The sequence below is a fragment of the Phallusia mammillata genome, chromosome 4, assembly GCF_965637545.1.
Source record: "Phallusia mammillata chromosome 4, kaPhaMamm4.hap1.1, whole genome shotgun sequence".
Lineage (NCBI taxonomy): Eukaryota > Metazoa > Chordata > Ascidiacea > Phlebobranchia > Ascidiidae > Phallusia > Phallusia mammillata.
The window spans coordinates 662,397-675,445 of record NC_137255.1 but is presented as its reverse complement, the minus strand read 5'-3'; the positions used below and the strand labels follow the sequence as shown (position 1 = coordinate 675,445).

At 36.1% G+C, this 13,049-nt stretch overlaps 1 protein-coding gene across 1 annotated transcript; it reads left to right on the top strand.

Annotated features, from left to right (window-relative positions):
- Positions 1–5,177: 5,177 nt before the first annotated feature.
- On the top strand, positions 5,178–13,029 carry LOC145222896 (uridine 5'-monophosphate synthase-like). Its single transcript, XM_080089135.1, has 9 exons — positions 5,178–5,410; positions 6,084–6,306; positions 7,348–7,476; positions 7,922–8,034; positions 8,582–8,786; positions 9,565–9,726; positions 10,492–10,634; positions 11,617–11,746; positions 11,802–13,029. Exons 1-9 carry the CDS (start codon positions 5,300–5,302, stop codon positions 11,981–11,983), a joined length of 1,398 nt encoding a protein of 465 aa, XP_079945261.1. The 5' UTR covers positions 5,178–5,299; the 3' UTR covers positions 11,984–13,029.
- The last annotated feature ends 20 nt before the right edge of the window (positions 13,030–13,049 follow it).

Genomic DNA, 13,049 nt, shown 5'->3' with positions numbered 1-13,049 from the left:
CAAAATATAAGTTCTCGAAACCGCAATTATTATTTTGTTTAGCATTACACCAGTTGAACGACAAATTTGTTAAATATGCAACCTGGTGGACGAAACGCTTGTTCAGTATTTTCTATGAAACTAATACAGCAGAATAGGGCAAAAAAAGTCCACCAACGTTCTATGACGAAAAGTAAACAACTTTTACTTGTACCACTTCCAGCTCTGCACCGAATCCCAACTTCTTTCCGAATTGTCTTGCGCGATTACAAGTTAAAAGCCGGACGCTCGATGCGCGAAGAAGTCTGCGTTCTTTATTTCGCTTCGGGCGCAGAAAAAATCTCCACCGCTGCACTGCGCTTGTGACGTCACAATCAAGTGCCGCGCTGCAGGTTGCCAATCTCGAATGACCTATTGTTAAGTCACAATCGCTTTGCAGAATCTTGCCGCGATGGATTGGAACTTCTTAGGTGGGATATTTTCGGCAAAAACGTGGAAATATTTTTCGCGAAGATTATTTTTGACCCAAATCCTCTCAGCCAACTTGTTAGTTTAATCTCAACTTGCTTGTGAATTTCTGTTTTCATAAACATCGGCATTTTCTTAAACAGCTTTCCCGTTTCTGCAAACTTCTCACTTCACAAACAATCCATAATTAATTTCAACGATTTTACATCCAACAAAGAATAATTGGCGAAGCAACAGTGCTTCCCAATCAGAATGTAACAAACACTAAATGTTACATCCACTTAACAAACTGATAAATATCATGTTTCAACCAAATTTGGGTTTGTAATTTAAGTTAAGTGCAAAATATATTGTTGTGGCAGACATAATTATCATTGCCATTAAACGTGGCAGATTGAATGTATTATTTGTTGTCACAAGAAATCGTTATTCTGTCTGTATGATTAATCATTACTTAACCCACAATGTAATAACGAAACCTAATAAACTCGTCGACAACAACAAATCGGTTTTAAATGATTAGGAAATATTTCAAACACTTTGCAAAGTTAAAACCCAAGACAACTAATTCTAACTAACTAACTAACTAACTAACTAACTAACTAACTAACTAACTAACTAACTAACTAACTAACTAACTAACTAACTAACTAACTAACTAACTAACTAACTAACTAACTAACTAACTAACTAACTAACTAACTAACTAACTAACTAACTAACTAACTAACTAACTAACTAACTAACTAACTAACTAACTAACTAACTAACTAACTAACTAACTAACTAACTAACTAACTAACTAACTAACTAACTAACTAACGGTCTCAGTTGCAGAGATTAAAGTATTTAATATGTGTTTGTATTTGAAAAAAACAAACATTTTGGACTGTATTTCATGTTATAAATTTTGTTCTTGACATTACATGAGGACAAAAATTTTATATAGCTCTTCTGGCCATTGTATTTTTATTCCGACGTTTCGACGTCCTATACAGGTCGCCTTCTATAGAGTTCATATTATAAGCCAGGCAGCAACTACTTTCATCTGAAAGCCTGTGGACAAATTTAAATGCGCATCGATGTTGCTTGCATTTCACTGGGAGTATTTTCGCAAACATTTCTCACCGAAAACCTTTCAGTTTCAACTTTTTCAACCTTCACTGCATTTCAACAAACCACGCTAACTGGGGTAGATTCAAATTTAACGTGGATAGTTTGGCTTTCTAATGACAAATATATATTGGAAAAGCCGCTTGGATTGGTCTTTTATTTAATTCTACTTTTTTGTTTGTTTGATTGTAACAAAATCTAATTGTTGTTAGTAGAGCTAAGTGGATTTGCAGCTCTTCAAAAAATGACTGCAAATTTCGTGAATTAATATCATCTATTTCACCTCGAAAAGAAAATAACTACAGCATTTAACCGGGTCAAAAAATATGGAAATTGTATTTCACTGCGCTGATTAAGAAATAATTATTTTATCGTTGATTGTCTATTGATAAGCACAGTAAGAAATTGTGACAAAACAAAGACTGCAGTCGCTTTCCATTGTTACGTCACCATATAATTGCATCCCATTGTTGGAAAATATCATCGCGCTGCAACCGACAATTAACGCGAAGAACAAGTTTCTACGAAACATCTCTTCACTTCGAGCGAAAGTAATTGCCGCGATCGTAAACCGAAAAAGGCTTTCTAACCTCTCACGTCACAATACAAGTGCTGTGACGCCACAAAGCAATCGCGATTCGCTCGAATCGAATTCTAAAGGTCCGCTGTAAACTTGCAATTTGATGAAGATTACAATTTTTAATGATAAAAATAACAGCTCTAAATGACGCAAAAAGCGACATGCTTTATATTTCAAACGTTTCGGCAAATGCTCATCCCATCAACAAAATTTTAAAAAAATAAACCATGCAGTGGTGGGATTCAATTTTTTTTTGTCAGCCGGTTCTATCACAAAATTTATATTTTTTAGACTGTTATGTTACAAAAAGTCCATTGACTCTATATATAGTGTTTTAAATTACAATTTTTGCTCTACGGTTTCGAAATTCTGATGTTTTTGTTGAACTCGCATCAAATGATGATTAGGCAAAGTTTTTGAGGCTAATCTACATGCAAATTGTTTACGAAATGTCCGGGGTCGTCTTTCAATATCGTCTGGCGCGTTTATTTTCGGCGCCACGTCCATTTGCGTGACTCTGCTCCGTGTTAAGTGAGCTTACGTAATTACTTGATGCAAGCGCAAATCAATCCGAAGTTCGTTAAATTTCATCCGGTTTACAGCGAATCTTCAAAAACCATGCCAGACTGCCGCAAGCTGCTTCACTTTGGACGTTTTGTTTGCAATTATTAATCCACACAACTGAGCACACAGCAGCCAACACGGCCGATGTCTTGTCACCAGCTGCACTGATGAGACTTTACAAGTCGAAGCGGTCTGAACTGTCTGCAGCTTACTTGTAATTGTAAAAAAACGTTTTGATTTCATTTTTTAACCACACAACTGGGCTACACTAGCCACCACGGCAAATGTCTTGTCACCAGCTGCACCGATGAGACTTTGTAGGTCGAAATATTGTGAGCTGTCTGCAGCACATCATGTATTGTAATTGCTAATTACTTTAATTTCTTCACTGTTTATGCATAAAAACACTAGATTTGACAGTAACATTGAAAAAACAATACAGTTCACAAAGCATTCAGAGGAAAAACTTTTCTCGTATATTTTAACGTATTTGGAATTAAACTTGGATAACGTTAATTCTTGAAGTTTGAAACGAGCGACTTCGCGAACGTGATCTTGCAGCTGTTTTCTGGTTTGTTCGACCGCCAGGTTGTCGGAGCCCGCCAATTACTTTCTATAATTTGTCGAATTTCGCCTAAATCGGGCTACGTCAGCATGATGTGGGGAATTACCCCTAGCGAAAATTAGACGGCTTTGTTTTTTTTGATCTAAATCTCTCCACATGGCGTTAAGCTCCGTTAAAATAACGATGTTTATGGTGTTAATTTGCAATAATACCGATCACTTTGAAAGCTGTTACCATTTTGTAAACGTGGTGTACAGTGGTGGGATTCAAAATTTTTGTCAGCCGGTTCTGTTACAAAAGTCATATTTTTCAGCCGGTTCTATTACAAAAAGTCCATTGACAGTAACCGGTAATGCTAACCGGTTCACGGGTCTCATAAAATTTCGTGAGACGGTTCTATAGAACCGGTGCGAACCGGCTGAATCCCACCACTGGTGGTGTAACCTTTGTAAAAAAAATGCCAAGTTTGTTTTTTGGTAAACCGGTTTTATCAGTGACGTTAAAAATATGTTTTTTTACAACTTTGTGATTTTTTAGGAAAATTCCCACCCGAAGACTTTACATTTAAAATCAAAACCATTCTTTTGCATTTTATCGTTTTCAAGCGATCACGCGATTTTTCGGTTTCCAGCGCCTGCTACGTCACTTCCGTGCATGAGGCGGAAGCACGTTCAGACGCGATGACGTCACGACGTGATATTTTTGTGGTTTCGTGATATGTTCTCTTTCGGTTTGACCTTTACTACCTGAACTGGTATTAATACGGTGACCTTTGACCTACTTATTTGAGATGTGAGTTCCAAATTATTTCTGCAACAAATTCTTGATTGTAGGTTGGAACTAAAAGGAATAAATTTGCTAAAATCTTTTTTTTTGTCACAAGTTGTAATTCTATTTGAATGTTTTTTTATTTTTAAAGTTTGCTGTAGGTTTTAAAATGTTTATGCAACAAACCAGATTTTCATCCTGAGTGGAAATTGAAAAGATCAGATTTGCTAAAATATTTTTGTGCGCAATTAAATTTCAATGACTCGAGAAGTTTTTTTGCCACAAGTTGTAATCCTAATTGAATGAGAAAAAGAACTACCTTCGAAATGGGCTTTTGTTACCAGGAATTATGACTTGATCGCCTGGAATAAGCAGCATACTTGTGTAACAGCATTGTTACGTGTGCAAATCCCACTTGCACAACAGAAAACAAGAAAAAAACCACGCTGCTTGCTTCATGATTGCAGATTTTTTAATTAGCTTCTGTTTAGCATGTCCCGTTAAACTTTAAACTAATGTTCGACTAGTTTTAATCTCTTTATGCAAGTGCTTTGTGACGTCACAAAGCTTTGATCGCGATGTGGGAGTGTTCTATTATAATGACAAGCGTTGATCAATTGTCATTGCGCCCGCGGCGGAACTATAATCATCACTTGTCGAACTGACCTACACATTCTTGACTGTTTGGCGCAAATCCAAATTCGCGACCATTCTAGAACTTTGTTTGTCATCGCTCTGTTACGTCATAAATCACTTTAGCCATGAAGAAAATCCACCTTTTCCACGTCATAAGCACCCATTCTCACGCCCCTTGTGAAAGCAATTGTGATGCAATACATGATGTTTATTGGATAATAAACGGGCGGATAGCTTGCAAACCCCAAATTAGTGTCAGATTTTCAGCCATTTGAGGTAATTTAAGTTTAATTAAGCCACAATCTTTGAATCGAAATTGTTGCTAATTTTTCTGGAGTTTTTTTATTGCAGTTCCCAGTTGTCAAAGCATTAAAGAAGGCTACATTGCACCATAATAATATCTGACAAAACCGTTTATAAAAATTTATTGAAAAAACTCTTGCCTGTTTTTATAAAGTTAAACCTTCTGCGGACATATAACTTTCGATCATCCGAACTAATAAATCGCATGAGTGATTTTGATTTACCGCGTGTTTGCGATTTTGCAAACTTAAAGTTTTGCAGTTTTTGTGAAAAAAGTTTGTTTTTGTTTGTTAAAAATAATCGTGTTAATCAAAAAATCCAGCATGTTATCCCGGGAGGAGCTCGTACTTCGTCTTTTTGAGATCGAGGCCGTGAAATTTGGGTCTTTTACACTGAAAAGTGGAATTGTTTCGCCCGTATATGTTGATTTGAGGGTAAGTATAAAGTAGTGGAAAATACACACAAGGCGTTTACAATTGTTGATATTTTGCAATATTTATTAAAGCGTTTGTTATTAATGAGATAAGAAAAAACAACTATTTTTTGCCAATTTTGGTACTTTATCATACCAATTGGAAATAATAACAACTCCTTATTCTAAAGTGAACATTGTTTTACTTAATGATAAGCAACAGTTTGCGATTTCCATGAAACTGAATTTGTAATTAAACAGTTTCTGGGCTTTTCCAAAAGTTTTAATTTAATTTAGGAACACTATACACGGACTTGAAAAGTAATTAAATCATAAACAAATTAATGTAATCCAGTCTGCAGAACATGGCAGTTCCTGACGAGATCTCGTGCGTGCAGGACCTACATGTCCCGAGCGTGCACGACCCATAAGTTCGCGTGCAAGACCAATTTCAGCAGGCGCAAAGCAAGTAAAAGAGGTCAAGGCAGGACAAATAAATGCCTTTGATGCAAAATTTTTGCGTGCAAACCCCAAAACTTTGCATGCAAAAATTTTTTTGCAAAAAAATTGAGCATGCCGCTGCCACACTCTGCAGACTGGCATGTAATTAGTGATCAATATACTAAAAATGTTTTTCATATGAAAAAACCAATCTGCCAGATTATGAATCTAACACACACTTGACTTTGTTGCAGGTGATGATTTCATATCCGAGCCTCCTGAAAGAAGTGTCCGAGCTTTTGTGGAAAAAAGCAGAAGAGGCAAATGTTCAGTACAAGAGTTTGTGTGGAGTTCCTTACACGGCATTACCTATGGCAACTTGCATATCGGTTGACCACGATATTCCGATGTTGATTCGACGAAAAGAAGCAAAAGATTATGGGACAAAGAAAAAAGTAGAAGGAAATTGTGAAAAAGGTTACCTCTACCTTGTTTGTTAACTAAAGCAGCCCTAACTGGATCACACAATTATTTAAAGTAAACCTTGGTTAAACCGGATTCGTTTAATCCGAATCTTGTAATTTAGACAAAACTTGAGATACAAATGATTTTTAAAGTTGTAAGGCTTTTGATACTAATCGACATCGGTTAATCCGGATCTTTGCATTTTTGAACAAAACTCAAGGTAGCAATTATTGGTAATGTGGTAAGGATGAACTAATTGACATCGTTTAATCCGAATCTTCTAATTTAAACAAAACTTGAGGTACAAATGATTTGTAATGTGGTAAGGCTTAAACTAATCGACATCAGTTAATCTGGATCTTCGCCTAATTCGGACAAAACTTGAGGTACAAATGATTTGTAATGTGGTAAGGCTTTAATTAATCGACATCAGTTAATCTGGATCTTCGCCTAAATCAGACAAAACTTGAGGTACAAATGATTTGTAATGTGGTAAGGCTTTAATTAATCGACATCAGTTAATCTCGATCTTCGCCTAAATCAGACAAAACTTGAGGTACAAATGATTTGTAATGTGGTAAGGCTTTAATTAATCGACATCAGTTAATCTGGATCTTCGCCTAAATCAGACAAAACTTGAGGTACAAATGATTTGTAATGTGGTAAGGCTTTAATTAATCGACATCAGTTAATCTGGATCTTCGCCTAAATCAGACAAAACTTGAGGTACAAATGATTTGTAATGTGGTAAGGCTTAAACTAATCGACATCAGTTAATCTGAATCTTCGCCTAATTCGGACAAAACTTGAGGTACAAATGATTTGTAATGTGGTAAGGCTTAAACTAATCGACATCAGTTAATCTGGATCTTTGTCTAATGCGGAGAAATTTTGGCCCAAGCAGGTTCAGATTAAACCAGGTTCACTGTATTCCATGTGTTTTAAGCTTGTCTAGTGCGCTTAAGACAAAACATAACTTGAAATAAAATGGTTGTTATTACATGAAGTTCATTTGTCTGCTTTCTGTGCAGTAAGGAAGTTACCTATTTTTAGATTCTGTATGCCTGATTATTGAAGATGTGGTAACAACGGGATCAAGTGTTTACGAAACTGCCGAAATTCTCGAGGAAGCCGGAGTGCGGGTGACCGACGCGATTGTTTTGCTCGATCGTGAACAAGGAGGTGAAAACTTTGCTCAAACTTTCTAACTATTCCATGAATTGAACAGTATTTATAAAAGGAGTGGTTTGATTTAAATCCTACATTCATGAAAATAAAATGTAGCTTTATTATTATCTTATATTATTTTTTAAAATCCACATTAAAAGAATGTTTTTTCAAACACTAGTACAGACAAATCTGGTTAATCACATTATTCATTTAATTGCATAGAATTCTCCAATCATAGCCGCTTTTTAAAAACCTTGTCTGGTTAATTGCATGATACAATCTTGGCAAATTATTTTGCAAATAACTGGATTTCTATGTAAAAACTTGTTATTTATTAATTGTGCCCCCCTAGTTTGCTCAATTTGTTTTATTTCTGACCACACACAACAAACTAACAAAGCAGCATGGCTTACTGGGAAACCTCTTTATAGCTGTTATTTATTATTATTTGTTACAGGAAAAGCGAATTTGTGCAACAAAAATATCACCTTGCATTCTGTTTTCACGCTGACCGGAGTTATGAAAATTCTAGTGGAAAAAGAGAAAATTAAACCTAACCAATTGCAAGAGGTGACAAGCACTGGTTTTCAAATGATGTTGGTTTAATAATAACTGGTTATACTCTCCTACAAATCGATTTGCTGTCACGATTTTGAAATCGTAACAAACTTACTTGTGTCATTAATTTTTCTTAGATAAAATATCTTAACCAGCAAATAATGAAACATACAATTAACCAAAATGTCTGAAAAATCTGCTAACACCGTACCTCACAACAGACCCACATTTAGCTAATTTTCGATAGGTGGTGCAAAGAGCTGCTTACCCTTAAAACATTATATCTCCACGGAAGATAACTGTTTGGGCAATTAGGGTCGGGGTAAGGTATTAGCATTTAGAATTGAATAAAACTCGCAAGAGCACTTAGTTTCTTATGTAAAATTTTCAAATGTTTACTTCCCAACCCTACCCCTCTTTAGCCGCTAAATAAATAATTCTCTTTGCGCCACCTATCGAAAATTAGCTAAATATGGGTTTGCTGTGAGGTATGATGTTAGCAGCTCCACAAAAATGTTTAAAAATTTATATTTTTATGTTTTGTATTTCCTACATGTAGGTGAAGAGCTTTCTTGCCAAAAACAACTCGTTCAAGCCGTCTACCATTCACAGAAGTTTGTCTTTCCGAGAACGAGGAATGCAAAAACAGACTCATCCTGTTGCGCGTCGACTTTTTGATATTATGGAACAAAAACAAACAAATCTTTGCTTTTCAGCGGATGTTGACAACTTTGCTGAATTGTTAGAACTTGCAGATAAAATAGGTTAGCCTTTTTTGTGGTTGTTTAGACTTCTGTACATTTGCAGTTTTATCTATCATGCATTTCCACTGTTGTTTATGAATTATCATTATGATTTTGACAGTGCACACTGTTTCGACCTATGAGGTCTCTTCAGTGCAGCTGGTGACAATCTTACATTTTGTTTAAGTTGTAAATTCCAAACGGGCATGCTGGCTTTGTATTCAAAGCTGAAATGATTCGGGCAGTTTTACATCTTTTTCATCGCTGCTTTATTGGCTAGTGAAGCCATGTTAGTATCATCCATTGATTTTATGTTACTGGTTTCATGCCGAAAAAAATCTACCTTTTGTGTGGAATTTCAAATCCTGTTACCAGACAGATTGTGCAACTGACACATGTCCAAACCAATTTATGTCGACCTCCAGTTGTACTGTGTACTCAATAACTTTCAAATGATGTTTACTGGCCATTTTGCCAGGCACATTTTTTTCAGGTTTTGGATGCTATAGTTTCCATTCAGAGCATACAACTATGTTCTATATGTTTAATTTTTTACTGTGTTTCTTTTCATATATTTGTTATTTCAGCTATATATCAGTACTCTTGAAACTTGAAAAAAAAAAACATTTGTCGTTCATAATTTAGTTTTACAAAAGGATGAACGGATGAACGACTAAATGTTGTTTCTTAATCTACATGTTTTTTTCTGTTTGATGCATAACAGTATGTTTTCTGTAAAGTTTACTAATCACTTTTTTAAATTATTTTTTACACAATTACAACTTTTATTGATTTTCAGGTCAATATATTTGTTGCATCAAAACTCATGTTGATATTATGGAGGATTTTTCTGCACAGAATATCAAGTCTTTGAAGGAATTATCTGTCAGACATAACTTCCTTATATTTGAAGACAGAAAATTTGCTGACATCGGCAATACAGTCAGGTCACAATATACAGGTAAATTAGGTTATAAGTTATAACTTATTTTTAAGCCTATTGATCTTACAGTTATTTAAATTTTGCATTTTGGTTGAACATTGTGGTTTTTTTTTAGTCTTTGCCAATTTTTAAACTTTGGTTCAGGAATTGTTAATTGGTCACTTCGTAATGTCGCCTTTTGTTGTTTGTTCATTACATCAAAATTTATTTACTAAAGTTGGTGTTTTTGTGTCTTGTACAAAATATATTTTATGCAGCTGAAATTCAATACCCCCAGGATGTTTCTGATGGTCAGTAGTATTTAGAAGGGATGAGCCGAGCCAGAACCTTGGTGCTCGGCAGTAGGGTTGCACAAACTGACACGAGCATTAAATTTGCATACTCATGCCTTGCTTACATACGAAACTGTGTTCGAAGGAGTATCTAAGGACAAAAACGACTATTTTTTAATTATGGACAAACGCATGCTTCTGGTGTCTGTGCAGCTTAATCACCCGCTGGTTACATAAGGGACCTTGGAAAGCTACAAAATTAGTGTGGAATTGGGGATGCTTGACTCCACAATGCACCGAGCATTTACGTGAGATGCTCGGTGTTCAACCAAACAGAACATTTGCAGTTTTTATACCCTAGTATTTTGTGCTATTTTGTCCCATTCTTTTTTAGTCAATTCTTACTATCTTATATATATATATATATATATATATATATAGTTCAAACTTGTCATATGTGACCTTACAGCACCATTTCAACACTAATTTTTCCTCAATCTTATGTTTTCAGGTGGAATATACAAAATATCTGATTGGTGTGACATCACAAATGCTCATTCTCTACCTGGACCCGGGATTGTTAGTGGTTTGAAATCATCGTTGGACGACAAAAGCACTCGAGCTTGTTTGTTGATCGCCGAAATGAGCAGCCAGGTAAATCAGTTTTAATATGTCGCTGCATACAAACAGAAATGTTTTCCAAATCAAATACTTCCTATTAATGCTTCACGCTGTTTTTGATAAATTCTCTAATTGGCCTGACAAGCTGTGATTTACGTGTCATTGTGCAATCATTAGTGGTTTCTGGTTTGCAACCGTCATTAACGCTTTGGGGCAAATCCAGAAACAAATATATAGTTCAAGCACCTGTGCTATCACTTAAAATAAGTTGGAAGCCTTTGTGCAACACGCGAACACTTTTGCACACAACTAATTAAATTTGATGCCACAAATATTCTGGCTTGATGACTTTTATTGGGAAACTTGTTTTGCACCACAGTGGAAGCACCATTGCAACCATTTGGCCTGCCAGTGTACCATTAAACCTATGGACAGTATGAGTGCTAGCCCAAACTTAACAAGGTGTTTTTTCCCGACTGGGAAAATGCTATTGCAGTGAATGGATGTCGCTATAATAGGAAAAATTTGCTTTTTAAGTGCATATGGAGTTAGTCTGCAAGCTTATGCTAAACTTACTTAAATATACTTGTCAAAAACACACTTTAAAATAATTTTATTTTACGGAACTACATTCAGACTTGTATGTGTGATAATTCTTCTCCTAACAGCAGGGGGTCAGGGTCAACCTGGGTGCATAACCAACAACAGTCTCCTTAAACCAGTGGTTCCCAACCTTTTTTGTCACATTCCTCCCTTTGCCCATTTTCGAACTGTTCATTCCTCCCCATAAGACGAAAAACAAATATAACATAAAAAATTATGGCAATTTGAAATAGACCTTATAATTAGGGATGTCCATTTTAGAATCCTTTACAAATATTCTGTAACATTTTCAATGTAATCTTATTTACAGTTTTTATAAATTCCTCCCCTGAAATCATAAAATTCCTCCCTAGGGTGGAATTCCTCCCCGGTTGGGAACCACTGCCTTAAACTTTCTGTTTATATTTTTCAGGGTAATCTTGCAGATTCGAAATACAAACAGTCAACAGTTGAAATGGCTTCGGAACATGGCGATTTTGTTATAGGTTTCATCTGCACTTCAAAAGTTTCTGAAAACCCCAGTCACATCCATTTTACCCCAGGTTTGAATCAAAACAAAAATGTGACTTCATAATTACTACTGTTACGTCATAACAGGTGTGAAACTCATAAACGGAGTTGACGGTTTCGGCCAAAAATATCTCACTCCTGATGAGGTCATAAGGAGACGCGGTAGTGACGTCATAATTGTCGGACGGGGAATTACCGAGAGTGCTAACCGGATTAAAACTGCGAAGGAATTCCAAGAAGCCGGTTGGATGGCTTATAACAGGAGATAAACAGAAAAATCGCCTTGTGTGACGTCGCATTGCTAGTAGTGACGTATGAATTAGTTGTTCGAATTATGCAGGCGTTTTTGTTGCTCGGTTGCGACATTTAATGTAGGTTACTGTGCAATTTAAGTGGACTTGTTTTTGGTAAGTATAAGCTCTTCTGCTGGGTTGGTTTCAAATCTTCTTTGCTTCTGGAATTTCTTGCCAATTTATTGAGATGCTGAAAAGTTTCCAGCATATGGTTTCGGTCAATTCTGGGTTTTTCCACTGCCAAGCTTCGTTGCAATATACCCGGCCATTTCCAGTTACGAACTCGCAGCAATTTGCAATCGTTGATGACCCGTTTTGCAGATTGTAAAATGCGATGATTGTTGTTTTTTGGTTCTATCAAATACGGCTTGGCTAGAAATCTTGCATACTAGCTAGTTGTAAACAGTAAATGAACTATAACAAATGTGTACAAGAACTAACATGCCTGGCAGAAACACTATATGTTCACCTTCTACTAACGTTAGTGTGGGAACCGCCCACGCGAATTTTCAATGTAAACGGAAAACCGTTGTTTTTGTATTTCTCCATTTATGTTACACCGGTAAAGAGGGGCTGGACCGAATTGTATAGCTGTCTATCTTAGTTTATGCGAGGAGGGTTTGTTTTGTTCACATCTATTGGTGATTGACCAACCTTTATCCCCTTCCTGGCGTCCAGGGTTTCAAACAAATGCGTGCACTCCAGTATTGGCAACCTGGAAGCAAATTTATAGTATATGGAGGCACAACTAGCAATGTATCTTACGTTCCTGGCCAATTACCAGCTAACACGTTGCAACAACACATTTCTATTTTTGTACAAATGGTGCTAACTTGGTTTGATAAACCGACAATTGGGGTGTTTGTGAACGTTCAATCGTAACAGAAGTTTTCTCGTTTCGTTAGTAAGGCGTGAAATGATGCTGTGGCTGGGACGCGTTTAACGCCCAGCTTCCTATACCTAAGTGTGTCGCAATAGATCCAGTTAACCAGGTGAAATAAATTCAACCAATGTTGCCTTCAGTCCTGTTATTCAATCGTCG